Source organism: Labeo rohita, unplaced genomic scaffold (assembly GCF_022985175.1).
Source record: "Labeo rohita strain BAU-BD-2019 unplaced genomic scaffold, IGBB_LRoh.1.0 scaffold_434, whole genome shotgun sequence".
Lineage (NCBI taxonomy): Eukaryota > Metazoa > Chordata > Actinopteri > Cypriniformes > Cyprinidae > Labeo > Labeo rohita.
Window position 1 is genome coordinate 25817 of NW_026129352.1, and position 15631 is coordinate 41447.

Sequence of the window (15631 nt, forward strand, 5' to 3'; positions counted from 1 at the left end):
AACCAGGAAAAAACAATGGTAAGGCCTGGGTTGAATGTTGACTCAAACTGAACTAAATAATGAACAAAAAAGGTCAAGATGTTGGAAAAGGTGAGCGCATGATAAAAGGTCACAGAGGAACAACTGATCTCACACTGTAGCTGTGACACAACTGTTACTTAGTATTTAGCATATTTTTTACTTTGGAAGCTTTTACCCTACAATGGAGGATACAGTGGAGAAGAGTTTCAGAAAGTTAAGAAAAGGAATAAAAATCCTCCAGTTTGCAGGATATATGTATAAATCCTTACCTGCTATATATTTGGATTAATATGTGATACTGCATGCAATGATACACAAATCATAACCTCTAAAATTCTATTACATGTTACAAGTAAATCTGACCCTGCCATTAATTGTATAAAGTGACTGATTTACTCTGAAATAAGAATGTGTCTGGATGATTTTTGTCTAATAATGTTTGCACTGACAGGTCTGCTCTAGCTTTACACTACTTTTGAACTGTGCACTGTTAACACTGCAGCAGTGTCTCTAATAAACTCACTGTGCATCATGAGCTTGTTTGTCCTGTTTTCTGTGTTCATATAGTCTGAAATACATTTGTGATTTCAAATCTTTAGTCAAAACATTTATTTGCATAAATTCACATGCACCAAGAAGTATACAATGATTTAGATCGTTCATTCATTCATTCATGTTAATATTTAATGTAGTAATCAATATATATAATATAGATTACTACATTAAATATTAACATGGAGGATGACTATAAATTAATATATATATATATATATATATATATAGTAATCTTGAAAAATTTTAACATAACATAATGAAACCTTATATTTCTATTAACATACTTTAGAAATAAATAAATAAATAAATCTCCATAATAACCTTATTTAAATTGCAAAATATTTATACTATATAGTAGCATCTGACTAAAAGAAAAAATACATCATATTTTGCATAATAAAACTAAAGCTTTTTTTTTTACGATTGTTTGCATTGTGACTTACTTATGACAATAAGGCACATTCTTGTGAATAAATAAATAGACAATTTTACGATGTAGGCCGAAAATGAGCTTCCCCTATTTGACAGACCAGTAGCCGCCACTGGTGTGTAGAGAGATGGGATGTGTATATATATATATATATATATATATTTTTTTTTTTAAGAATGTCCCAAGAGATCAAAATACAAATAAATCATTAAAATTGCCATATGCCATATGTCTTTGGTCTTTTCCAAACATAGATATAGCAAGATACACAAATATATGGGAAAACAAAATATTTATATTATTTTTGTTTATAATAGCTGTCAAGTTGGTGAATGGCATCAACTCTTGTTCTGGAAGAGTGGAGGTACTTTACAATGGAACATGGGGAACAGTGTGTGATGATGACTGGGATCTAACAGATGCGGCAGTGGTGTGTAGAGAGATTGGCTGTGGGAATGTAACTGAGGTGAAGAGTGCTGCTTATTTTGGGCAAGGGACAGGACAGATATGGTTGGATGATATACAATGTGTTGGGATTGAATCTACATTGAATATCTGTTTATCAAATGGATGGGGAAAACACAACTGTAGCCATCGACAAGATGCTGGAGTCATCTGCCAATGTGAGTCAAAATATTCAATGAATTTTATGTTGTTTTAAAATAAATGACATTGAACTGAAAATTTGTTATATTGTGTGGATAATAGCTGTCAGGTTGGTGAATGGAGACAACAAGTGTTCTGGAAGAGTGGAGGTTTTTCACAGTAGAGGATGGGGAACAGTGTGTGATGATGACTGGGATCTATCGGATGCGGCAGTGGTGTGTAGAGAGGTGGGATGCGGGAATGTGATAGAGGCAAAGGGTTTTGCTTATTTTGGGCGAGGATCAGGACAAATATGGATGGATGATGTAAACTGCAATGGAATTAAGTCCTCACTGATGAACTGTGCGACACGTGGATGGGGAATACATGACTGCATACATGATGAAGATGCTGGAGTCATCTGCAGCTGTGAGTCAAAAACATCCATAGAACTGTAGAACAAATTTTAATATTATACATTTTCTTTTTTTAAAGAATGATCCTAGACATTTAAATATAAGAAATTATGAATTAAAGAGGGTCTTGATCTTTCACATGACATATGTAATTGTTTCTTTTTCAAATAAAATATATATTAGGTTACATGAATATACTGGATATTAAAAAACATGTATTTGTCTTTATATTATTTGTGTGGATAATAGATGTCAAGCTGGTGAATGGTGAAAACTGTTCTGGACGAGTGGAGGTTCTCCATAATGGAACATGGGGAACAGTGTGTGATGATGACTGGGATATAAAAGATGCTACAGTGGTGTGTAGAGAGATTGGCTGTGGAAATGCTACAGAGGTAAAACAAGGTGCTTTTTTTGGCAGTGGCTCAGGACCAATATAGATGAATAATGTAAATTGTAATGGGAGTGAGCGAACTCTAAAGAAATGTAAATCACCTGGATGGGGCGTACAGAACTGTAGTCATTCTAAAGATGCTGGAGTCATCTGCCAATGTGAGTCAAACACATAAATAAAAATGAGACCAATTACACTGCCATCCAGAATATTACTAGTCCTTGATTATAATTTGGACTAAATTAACTTTCATCATTGCTGCTTTTGTGTTGTTTACAGCTGCTGCTGCTGCTGCCACCACCAGTCCTCAAAGAAACGAACGTTGTACGTCACAGTGTGCAAACCTATGAAATTTTTTTCACCTATAGTAGGCAGTTATTCATGCAATGTCTTTACCATATTTGAGAAGTGTGTGTTAAGTAGAAACAATTTTTTTCATAATTTTAATTAGCAAAGACTAAAATATTCATATTTCCTTATCAAACTAGTTATAATCATAATAAAATAACAGAAATTTTGTTAAACGTCTCAGATGACTACACCTATATCAACGATTCAAAAAGCTGGATCGATGCACTAGGATACTGCCAAACTCACCACCAGACACTGGCGCACATTTTAAATACCACGGCACACAAGTACATCACAAAAATGCTGCAGGATAAAGAAATCACTGATGGAGTATGGATCGGGCTTGAACGGAGTATGCTCTTCGCTTGTTCACCCTGGCTGTGGACCGGTGGGCCGTATGTGCACAGTAAATTTGCCCGAGTAAAATTTACTCAAATTGAAGAAAATTTTACTCTGTGCCAGATAACATTTGGTCCCTCTCTGAAAAGAGTAAAAGTTACTCTTTTGATAGAGTTGTTTTTCCAGAGTTAATTTTGCTCAATTTGGTGTTAATATTTTACTCTCTCCTGTTACATTTGACTCTATTTAGTGTTTTTTGAAATTAACTCTTGTACTATTTTACTCAGTTCAGAGGTACAAGAAATTTACTCTGCTACTTTTTAACTCTGTTCAGAAGAAAGTCAAATTTACTCTGCCAAAATTTACATCTCTTCCAGAGTTGTTTTTTATCAATTATGAGTGAACTTTAAAGACTAAATAACTCTATCCAGAGTTAATCTTTTAAATTACATCATTCATATTCTATCCTCAAAAACCCCTAAAAATAGAAATGAAAAACTTGCTTTTGAATCTGAAAAAAAAAAGTCTACAACAAACTGTATACTCATGTCTCACAATTTTATTTTTTCAATCTCCTATTTAAATAATACACTTACATTTACAATATTACACTTGTGATCATGATCATTTGGTGGTTTCTGCATCTATATCATAGACAGTGTTTTGCAGAAAGCTATACACAATGGACAGGTCTTACAGAGTAGAGCATATTGGACAATTACAATAAAACAAGACTGGACCCTATGGGGTTCCATTTGTGCCAAAAAAGAGGCGACTGCTTTGTGCTTTGTACTACACATTTGTCTTTGCCTACAGTTATTGCCTAATTATTCAGGTAAATCAGTATATGTTGACGTGCATGTTGTCTGTTGACGTCGTCTTAATCTGTCGTCCTGTCGTCTTTTTCTGTTTTTTTACTGTTGTCCTAACTGTCATTTTGTCCTGTCGACCTGTTCTGTCATCCTTACTGTCGTCTTATTCTGTCATGCTGTCGTCCTGTTCTGTTGTCTTATTCTGTCATCCTAACTGTCGTCTTGTTCTGTCGTCCTGTTCTGTCGTCTTAATCTGTCATGTTTACCGTCGTCCTGTTCTGTCATCCTAACTGTCGTCTTGTTCTGTCGTCTTAATCTGTCATGCTTACCGTCGTCCTGTTCTGTCATCCTAACTGTCGTCTTATTCTGTCGTCTTAATCTGTCATGCTTACCGTCGTCCTGTTCTGTCATCCTAACTGTCGTCTTGTTCTGTCGTTTTATTCTGGTATCCTACCGCAGTAAAGATAGTTTGCGGTTTGATATTCGGATTTCTTTTGGCTATAAATACACAACGCGCTGTCACAAACATGCAAATAATCCCGAATGTGGTTCTCCATGATTTGTGAATTCTGGTGATGATGTGTCTTTTGGCCGAAATTTTATTTTATTTTTTCGACTCTTAATTTTATAATGCTTATAGCTCCGAAAGTTGGAAACTTAGCAGACTGAAACCAGTGTCATGTGAACCAGCTTGATCTGTGAATCTTTTCACAGTAAAGCTCTTGTCCGTAACCCCCTTGGTAAGTCCGCTATAGTAAGGAATGTGAAAAATATGCGCTCTTCATGTTTAACGTATTTTGCCATTAAACACGCAGACTGCTCAAATACAAAAACATTGTTTTTAAGTCAAACTCGATTTGTGAAAACTTTCACAATCGCTATTTATTGCGTAACAGTGTTCCTAATGCTCTGCTCTCTTTTTCTTCTATCAGTATTGGTCAGCTGACCCTTCCCTGAGTCATATTAATCACTATTGGTCAGCTGACCCTTTCCTGGGTCACTAACATCACTATTCTGATCTGTGAAAATGTTCACAGGTCAGTACTGGTCAGCTGACCCTTCCCTGAGTCATATTAATCACTATTCTGATCTGTGAAAACGTTCACAGTTCAGTATTGGTCAGCTGACCCTTTCCTGGGTCACTAACATCACTATTCTGATCTGTGAAAATGTTCACAGGTCAGTACTGGTCAGCTGGCCCTTCCCTAAATCACTAACATCACTATTCTGATCTGTGAAAATGTTCACAGGTCAGTACTGGTCAGCTGGCCCTTCCCTGAGTCATGTAAATCACTATTCTGATCTGTGAAAACTTTCACAGTTCAGTATTGGTCAGCTGACCCTTCCCTGGGTCACTAACATCACTATTCTGATCTGTGAAAACTTTCACAGTTCAGTACTGGTCCGCTGACCCTTCCTAGAGTCATGTAAATCACTATTCTGATCTGTAAAAAAACTTTCACAGTTCAGTATTGGTCAGCTGACCCTTTCCTGGGTCACTAACATCACTATTCTGATCTGTGAAAATGTTCACAGTTCAGTATTGGTCAGCTGACCCTTCCCTGAGTCAGTAACATCACTATTCCGATTTGTGAAAACTTTCACAGTTCAGTACTGGTCAGCTGGCCCTTTCCTGGGTCACTAACATCACTATTCCGATTTGTGAAAACTTTCACAGTTCAGTACTGGTCAGCTGACCCTTCCCTGAGTCATATTAATCTCAACTCTGATCTGTGAAAGCTTTCACAGTTCAGTACTGGTTTGTGAAAATTTTCACAGTTCAGTACTGGTCAGCTGACACTTCCCTGAGTCACTAACATCACTATTCTGATCTGTGAAAACCTTCACAGGTCAGTACTGGTCAGTTGGCCCTTCCGTGAGTCACGTACATCTCTATTCTGATCTGTGAAAACTTTCACAGTTCAGTACTGGTCAGCTGACCATTTCCTGATTCATGTACATCACTATTCTGACCCAAATTGAACTGTGAATTTTTTCACAGATTAAAATAGTGATGTTACTGACTCAGGGAATGTTCAGCTGACCAGTACTGACCTGTGAAAATGTTCACAGATCAGAATAGTGATGTTAGTGACCCAGGAAAGAGTCAGCTGACCAATACTGACCTGTGAAAGTTTTCACAGATCAGAATAGTGATGTTAGTGACTTAGGGAAGCGTCAGCTGACCAGTACTGACCTGTGAAAGTTTTCACAGATCAGAATAGTGATTAATATGACTCAGGAAAGGGTCAGCTGACCAGTACTGAACTGTGAAAGTTTTCACAGATCAGAATAGTGATGTTAGTGACTTAGGGAAGCGTCAGCTGACCAGTACTGACCTGTGAAAGTTTTCACAGATCAGAATAGTGATGTTAGTGACCCAGGAAAGGGTCAGCTGACCAATACTGAACTGTGAAAGTTTTCACAGATCAGAATAGTGATGTTAGTGACTCACGGAAGGGCCAGCTGACCAATACTGAACTGTGAAAGTTTTCACAGATCAGAATAGTGATTAATATGACTCAGGAAAGGGTCAGCTGACCAGTACTGAACTGTGAAAGTTTTCACAGATCAGAATAGTGATGTTAGTGACCCAGGGAAGGGTCAGCTGACCAATACTGAACTGTGTAAGGTTTCAGAGATCAGAATAGTGATTAATATGACTCAGGAAAGGGTCAGCTGACCAGTACTGACCTGTGAAAGTTTTCACAGATCAGAATAGTGATGTTAGTGACTTAGGGAAGCGTCAGCTGACCAGTACTGACCTGTGAAAGTTTTCACAGATCAGAATAGTGATTAATATGACTCAGGAAAGGGTCAGCTGACCAGTACTGAACTGTAAAAGTTTTCACAGATCAGAATAGTGATTAATATGACTCAGGAAAGGGTCAGCTGACCAGTACTGAACTGTGAAAGTTTTCACAGATCAGAATAGTGATGTTAGTGACCCAGGGAAGGGTCAGCTGACCAATACTGAACTGTGAAAGTTTTCACAGATCAGAATAGTGATTAATATGACTCAGGAAAGGGTCAGCTGACCAGTACTGAACTGTGAAAGTTTTCACAGATCAGAATAGTGATGTTAGTGACCCAGGGAAGGGTCAGCTGACCAATACTGAACTGTGTAAGGTTTCACAGATCAGAATAGTGATTAATATGACTCAGGAAAGGGTCAGCTGACCAGTACTGACCTGTGAAAGTTTTCACAGATCAGAATAGTGATGTTAGTGACTTAGGGAAGGGTCAGCTGACCAGTACTGAACTGTGAAAGTTTTCACAGATCAGAATAGTGATGTTAGTGACTTAGGGAAGGGTCAGCTGACCAATACTGAACTGTGAATATTTTCACAGATCAGAATAGTGATGTTAGTGATTTAGGGAAGGGCCAGCTGACCAGTACTGACCTGTGAACATTTTTACAGATCAGAATAGAGATGTTAGTGACCCAGAAAAGGGTCAGCTGACCAATACTGAACTGTGAAAGTTTTCACAGATCAGAATAGTGATTTACATGACCCACAGAAGGGTCAGCTGACCAGTACTGAACTGTGAATATTTTCACAGATCAGAATAGTGATTAATATGACTCAGGAAAGGGTCAGCTGACCAGTACTGAACTGTAAAAGTTTTCACAGATCAGAATAGTGATTAATATGACTCAGGGAAGGGTCAGCTGACCAGTACTGATAGAAGAAAAAGAGAGCAGAGCATTAGGAACACTGTTACGCAATAAATAGCGATTGTGAAAGTTTTCACAAATCGAGTTTGACTTAAAAACAATGTTTTTGTATTTGAGCAGTCTGCGTGTTTAATGGCAAAATACGTTAAACATGAAGAGCGCATATTTTTCACATTCCTTACTATAGCGGACTTACCAAGGGGGTTACGGACAAGAGCTTTGCTGTGAAAAAATTCACAGATCAAGCTGGTTCACATGACACTGGTTTCAGTCTGCTAAGTTTCCAACTTTCGGAGCTATAAGCATTATAAAATTAAGAGTCGAAAAAATAAAATAAAATTTCGGCCAAAAGGCACATCATCACCAGAATTCACAAATCATGGAGAACTACATTCGGGATTATTTGCATGTTTATGACAGCGCGTTGTGTATTTATAGCCAAAAAAAATCCGAATATCACACCGCAAACTATCTTTACTGCGGTTGTCAACCTTACTGTTGTCCTGTTCTGTCATCCTAACTGTCGTCCTGTTCTGTCATCCTAACTGTCGTCCTGTTCTGTCGTCTTAATCTGTAATGCTTACTGTCGTCCTGTTCTGTCATCCTAACTGTCGTCCTGTTCACCGCGGAACACCAGCCGCCATCTGGATTTGCTGCACATCTATTAGTGGAATTACGGTACGGAGACAAGAAGCGGCCAAAAAGCTGACGAACATCTATATTTCAGCGGTTAAAATTTAAATGTGCTAGAAAACAGGGGAAAAGTATTTACAAAACGTATATATATATTGTTCATTATAGAAGATACAGTTATATTACTTTCGAATACATTATACTGTAAAGTTTTCTGAAAAATAAAGTTTGTTAAAATACATTCTAACACTGAATGTTTGCTCCTTTTTTCTACATGCATTATTAAAATTTCTTATTAAAAGTTACCATGAACATTTCAATAAATTCTTTTTCTCAACAACCATGTCTCTATCTGTGTTTACGATGTAATGTATTTGAAAGTAATATAATTGTATCTTATATAATGAACAATATATATATATATATATATATATATATATATATATATATATATATATATATATATATACGTTTTGTAAATACTTTTCCCCTGTTTTCTAGCACATTTAAATTTTAACCGCTGAAATATAGATGTTCGTCAGCTTTTTAGCCCTTCTTTTCTCCGTACCGTAATTATAATAGACGTACAGCAAATCCAGATGGCGGCTGGTGTTCCGCGGTGAACAGGACGACAGTTAGGATGACAGAACAGGACGACAGAACAGGACGACAGAACAGGACGACAGTAAGCATGACAGAATAAGACGACAGAACAGAACGACAGTAAGGATGACAGATTAAGACGACAGAACAGAACGACAGTAAGGATGACAGAATAAGACGACAGAACAAGACGACAGTTAGGATGACAGATTAAGACGACAGAACAAGACGACAGTTAGGATGACAGAACAGGACGACAGTAAGAATGACAGATTAAGACGACAGAACAGAACGACAGTAAGCATGACAGATTAAGACGACAGAACAAGACGACAGTAAGGATGACAGATTAAGACGACAGAACAGAACGACAGTAAGCATGACAGATTAAGACGACAGAACAAGACGACAGTTAGGATGACAGAACAGGACGACAGTAAGCATGACAGAATAATATGACAGAACAGGACGACAGCATGACAGAATAAGACGACAGTAAGGATGACAGAACAGGTCGACAGGACAAAATGAGTTAGGACAACAGTAAAAAAACAGAGAAAAAGACGACAGGACGACAGATTAAGACGACGTCAACAGACAACATGCACGTCAACATATACTGATTTTCCTGAATAATTAGGCAATAACTGTAGACAAAGACAAATGTGTAGTACAAAGCACAAAGCAGTCGCCTCTTTTTTGGCACAAATGGAACCCCATACATGAGTGCCTGCCTTTCATCTGTCAGGTCAGTTTCTCGTTCTAGTTTAATGAAGTCAGCTTTTTGATTGCATGCACTTCTTTGTTTTTTTATGTTTAGTGTTCAATAGAGTCTGCAGGTTCCTCCATGGAGCCTAAGATATTTCTCTTTTGTCATGTCTTATCAGGGATGAAACACTAGATGGAGACGTGTCCTAGTTTGGAGATAGTTGCTGATGATCACAGAAACTGAGTCACAATGCCATGATAAAAATATTTTGCTTAAACAAGCTACAGGAATATGCAGTCCTGTTTGGTAAAAGATACTGTTATATGCATTACAAAATAATTTCTCTTTTTTTTAAATCAGCTCTTAAATGCAAAGTCTTTCTTCTTTGGATTGCAGCTGAAAGCTGCCAATATATGAAAAATATATTTAGATCCACATAAAAATGTCTTGTTTCATTTAAAGTTTATACTGAGATGTTTAATATTGCTAATGATACTAAGTGCATTTTATATCTGTGTGTATATAAATGGTTTGAGGTTTATTATTAATTATTAATTGTTCTATTTTGTTAATTCACTTTATTATAGCCAACTTATTTCAAAATGTATTGAACTGTAGTCAGATTTTAGTATTGTGCATAATTCATAACTAGTCATTAACTAAAATAATGTTCATGAAATGTATTGTATTTGATGAATTATTATAGATAAATTATGCATTACAAAGTGTAATTTGCTGCATTTGCTGTTATCTTATTTAATAATGTTTAATATTTTCATACAATTTTTATTTTTGTGTTCTGTTTGTTTCTCAGCATGTTTTTATTGGGATGCCTAATAAATAATGCTAGTAAACATTGGGTGGTTCGCTTTTTGTATTGCCTTCTTTGTTAAGATGATTTTTTTTTTTTTTATTAAAGTGATTTATTTTTTGTAAAAGTATAACATTTTAGATTTGTCATGATAATAGGTGTATATACTGCAGTTACTATTACTATTAAAAACAACAACACTAATAATAATAGTTTTAATAATAACAACAGATTTTGTTGTTGTTTTTATTATTTATTATTATATTATTATTATTTATAATTATTATAATTATAATAATTATAATATTTATAATAATAAATAATAATATTTATTATTATTATTAACATCATCATCATCATCATTTTCATTGCATGATTTCGAAACACACGTTTGAAAACACACAAAATTAGAAACGCCCACTTTAGGTCTGCACAAAACTAATTTCTCCTGTTTCTGGGAAATAGAGGGAGTAAAGTCAGCTGCCTCCACACATAACACATCTCTCTGGTGGATGTGTTAATGTTTTACTTGCAGTTTAGTAATCTAACTTCCTAACTGACCCAGCATACAATCTGCATTGAGGTGAAAGGTGTGCTTCTAGCTGCTCCAAAGGTCCGTCTCCTGTCAGAAGACCAAGCATTCTTGCCATTCCTGTGGCGAGACCTGAACACAACCAGCCCACCTGAACTTAATTTTAATAAATTAAGTCAAATTTGCAAAAACGTGAGTAAAAGACCTTCACGCATTTACCTTCACCCACACCGTTGGATTGTGTCATTGGGCCAATGGGTGAACCCTAAATAAACACACACAAAGTAATCTTACAACTGTCCCTGCTTTCTCTGTTCATTGTGTTACGAAAAAATAAGGTACCCGAAAAGAGCAGAAAGAAAAGTTTCAACTGAAGGCATACCTGTTTTGTCCACAAATATGATGTCCTGCTCATATAATGACATCACGTAATACAAATAAATATCTTAAAACCACAGACATCAGAAAAAAGATGCTAGTAACAGTAAACAAATTTCCAGCCCTTGACGTGACATTATGTGTATGACAACGGCTTTTCTAAACAACAAGCTTCCATAGAATACTTGGTGTTTAATTTCTTGTTTTCCTAAATTAGATATGCATTTTGCAAACTTCTGTGATAAAAATTTGTTTAACAAATAAAATATTTCTATTCACATAAAAATAGATCACAAAAAGGAAAGCTTGTCCACAGCTATTGACTGACAGACTCTCTCTGAGATGAAGAAGAGAACCATTTAGCAGGTATTAATAAGATAAAAATCATATTTAATCAATGTTTTAAAATGTATTTACTTGTTTTTTCTATCTAATAATATACTTTATAGCTATATGCACATATAATATATTATAAGAGACTTTATTTTCACAGCAAAATGTAAAATATTGTTTCATAGTAAATATTCAGAATAAATGATGGCAATTATGAGTATCAGTGGTTTATGAGTGGTTTATTTCTGTAAAATTCAATGCTGGATGAAAGCAATGTAGGGAATGTGCTTCCCCAATGAAAAAAAAAGATAATTAAATACATTTTAGTTATATAAGTTTTATATGAGAATTCAATATGAATTAAATGTCATATGTGATGTTTTTCTAGCCGCTATGCTGTGGTTCATGCAATTCTTTCTGCTTTTAGGTAAGAACATTATGCTTTACACCAAAACTAATCCTGGTCACTGATGCATTTTCAGAAAGCCTATTTAAATGTCTCAGAACTACACCAGCTCTGTTTAAATTATGAAATGGCTTTTGACAAAAAATAAATAAATAAATAAAAATCTGCATTTTTGTAGCATGTATAGGTTTTACAACTGCCATTAGTACAGATGAACTCAGACTGGTGAATGGCAGTGACTCTTGTTCAGGACGAGTGGAGGTTTTTCATAATGGAATATGGGGAACAGTGTGTGATAACGGCTGGGATCTAACAGATGCGGCAGTGGTTTGTAGAGAGGTGGGCTGTGGGAATGTGATTGAGGCAAAGCGTGGTGCTCATTTCGGTCAGGGATCAGGACAAATATGGATAAATGATGTACAATGTGGAGGGAATGAATCTACACTGCGTAACTGCTCATCAGATAGATGGGGAACATGCCGCTGTAGCCATCAACAAGATGCTGGAGTCATCTGCCAGTGTGAGTTAAAAATATCCTTACAATTTGAGCATATAACAATAATAACACTTTTGGGAAAAATAATAAATAAATTTTGTCTTGTTTGTGGATAATAGCTGTCCGGTTGATGATGGGTGACAACTCTTGCTCTGGACGGGTTGAAGTTCATTATAACAGAACGTGGGGAACAGTGTGTGATGGTGACTGGGATATAAAAGATGCTGCAGTGGTGTGTAGAGAGATTGGCTGTGGGGATGCTATAAAGGCAACACGTGGTGCTTATTTTGGACAAGGATCAGACCAAATCTGGATGGATGACGTAAAGTGTAATGGGACTGAGTCTAGTCTACAGAGCTGTCAGTCAAATAGATTGGGAATACATAACTGTCGACATCAGAAAGATGCTGGAGTCATCTGCAATGGTGAGTCAAAAACATTTATAGAACTAAAGTATAGATTTAATATTGAGTCATCAGGTCTGAAATCAAATTTCAGAACTTCTCTGGCTAAAATTTTGTTTTGAAAAATGATTTTTTTTTTTTTTTTTTTAAGAAAGACAAACATAAACAGTAAGAGAAAAAAAAACACATTGAGTTCCCAATATCTCTGGAATTGAACCATAGAGATGTCTTAAATAACAGGCATGCAATCTTCGAACAAAAAGAGCTGAGTTGACATTGTACAATTTCCTTTTAAACTTTTTTATTATCTGTGTGAGCAGTATCTGTCAGGTTGGTAAATGGTGACAACTCTTGCTCTGGACGTGTGGAGTTTCTTCATGACGGTCAGTGGAAAACAGTGTGTGATAATGACTGGGATCTAACAGATGCCAAAGTGGTGTGTAGAGAACTGGGATGTGGGAGTGTCGTAGATGCAAGTCACGCTTATTTTGGCCAGGAGTCAGGACAAATGTGGATGAACGTACAATGTACTGGAGTAGAATCTACTTTGAAGAGCTGCAGACATGACAATACCTCCTGTAGAGGTAAAAAAGGTGCTGGAGTCATCTGTCAGCGTAAGTCATAAAACTTTAAACAATGATTCTAATATTCTTTTGTCCATTCAGCCCATCTTTATAGACATTAAATCGTTTTGTTTCTTTTGCCATGTACTTCAGCTGCTATCATGGTCAATGGCAGCCTTTCATGTTCTGGAAGAGTGGAGGTTCGCCACAATGGTCAGTGGGGAACAGTGTGTGATGATGGCTGGGATCTGACAGATGCTGAAGTGGTGTGTAGAGAGATGGGATGTGGCAATGTGACAGAGATAAAAAGTGTTGCTTATTTTGGACAAAGATCAGGACCAGTATGGATGAGTAATGTGAGCTGTAATGGAACAGAGTCTACACTGAAGAACTGTGCATTCAGTGGAAGAGTTCAACAAAAGTGTAGCCATGAAAAAGACGCTGGCGTTATCTGTGGACGTAAGTGAATAATGCTTCATTATAAAGGTTGTCTGTCTGACAGTGTCATCAACCTTTCTGACCTGTTCATTTATTGTTTTTTAGCCAAACTTCGACTGCAGAATGGTTTCAGCTCTTGCTCTGGAAGAGTGGAGGTTCTGCATAATGGAACGTGGGGAACAGTGTGTGATGATGGCTGGGATTTAACAGATGCTACAGTGGTGTGTAGAGAGATTGGCTGTGGGGATGCTTTAGAGGCAAAAAGAGGTGCTTTTTTTGGCAGTGGCTCAGGACCAATATGGATGAATAAAGTAAATTGTTATGAGAAAGAGCAAACTCTAAAGAGATGTAGATCATCTGGATGGGATGTACAGAACTGTAGTCATTCTAAAGATGCTGGAGTCATCTGCCAATGTGAGTCAAATACATAAATAAAAATGAGACCAATTACACTACCACCCAGAATATTACTAGTCCTTGTTTATAATACTAAAGTAAGTTTCATCATTACCGTTAATAACATCATAACAGAAATTTTGTTTAATGTCTGTTTCAGATGACTATACCTATATCAACGATTCAAAAAGCTGGATCGATGCACTAGGATACTGCCAAACTCACCACCAGACACTGGCGCACATTTTAAATGCCACGGCACACAAGTACATCACAAAAATGCTGCAGGATAAAGAAATCACTGATGGAGTATGGATCGGGCTTGAACGGAGTATGCTCTTTGCTTGTTCGCCCTGGCTGTGGACCGGTGGGCCGTATGTGGAGTATGCCTCGTGGCATCAAGAGTATGCAAAGGACCCAGGGAGCAAGTTTTGTGGAAAACTTCTTAAGGAAAAACCAAACAGGTTTGGCTGGATAGATGCTTGCTGCCATGAGCGCCTGCCTTTCATCTGTCAGGTCAGTTTTTTATTCTAATTTTAAGAAATCATCTTTTTGACTGCAGGTACTCGTGTTTTAGTGTCTCAAACTCACAGAGCCTATAATAAATCTCTTTTGTCACGTTTTAGGGATGAAACACTAGATGGAGCTGTTTCCTATGCTGGAGTCGGTTGCTGACTATCACAGAAATTGAGTCAAGATGCCATGTTTTTGCTTTGTTTCTAAACAAGCTGTGTGAACTTATAACAGAAACTATTATTTGCATTACAAACTAATTTCTCTTCTTTATATCAGCTCTTAAATCTTCCTTCTTTGAATTGTACAGCTGATTGAACATCTTTATACTAAAATGTTATATATAGCTCATAAAACTTTAAAGCAAATGTTAGTTCTGTGCACCTATGAATGGTTTGAGTTTTTTTTTTTAAATTAATGATTGAGGTTCTTTTACTCATTTCATTTTTTTATTTACTTTTTTTTATTGCCAATTTAATTAAAAATGTATTTAACTGCAGTCAGATTTTAAAAAAATATTTAAATAAATAAAAAATTATGTTCATAATATGTTTCTCTTTGATTGGTAGCATTTGTACTTGTAATACATAATTATCTGCATTACAAAGTGTAATTTAATGCATTTGCTATTTTAATACATCTGCATTGTATTCCTTTTCATATTTAATATTGTTTAATATTTTCATACAATTTTAACTGCATTCATCTATTGTGGGTTTATACTGAAATGACTAATAAATAAAGCTAGTAAATGTTTGGCAGTTTGCTTTTTGTATTGCTTTCTCGGTTTAGATTTTAATACCTTATAATAGTAATAATAATGGATATTATTAT

General features: G+C 36.1%; 2 protein-coding genes across 3 annotated transcripts in view; one reads left to right on the forward strand and one right to left on the reverse strand.

Moving 5' to 3' along the window:
- si:dkey-14d8.21 (deleted in malignant brain tumors 1 protein) overlaps window positions 1–15286 on the forward strand; it is a 37671-nt gene extending 22385 nt beyond the window's left edge. The window contains 13 exon segments of the mRNA XM_051103360.1: window positions 1324–1657; window positions 1722–2020; window positions 2257–2402; window positions 2681–2735; window positions 2934–3104; window positions 11970–12008; window positions 12166–12537; window positions 12540–12908; window positions 13208–13501; window positions 13604–13909; window positions 13994–14302; window positions 14445–14800; window positions 14911–15286. Coding sequence (XP_050959317.1) covers window positions 1324–1657; window positions 1722–2020; window positions 2257–2402; window positions 2681–2735; window positions 2934–3104; window positions 11970–12008; window positions 12166–12537; window positions 12540–12908; window positions 13208–13501; window positions 13604–13909; window positions 13994–14302; window positions 14445–14800; window positions 14911–14916 — 3056 coding nt within the window. The 3' untranslated portion in view covers window positions 14917–15286.
- LOC127160701 (deleted in malignant brain tumors 1 protein) overlaps window positions 1–15631 on the reverse strand; it is a 45819-nt gene that overhangs the window by 15463 nt on the left and 14725 nt on the right. The gene's annotated exons all lie outside the window — the stretch shown is intronic.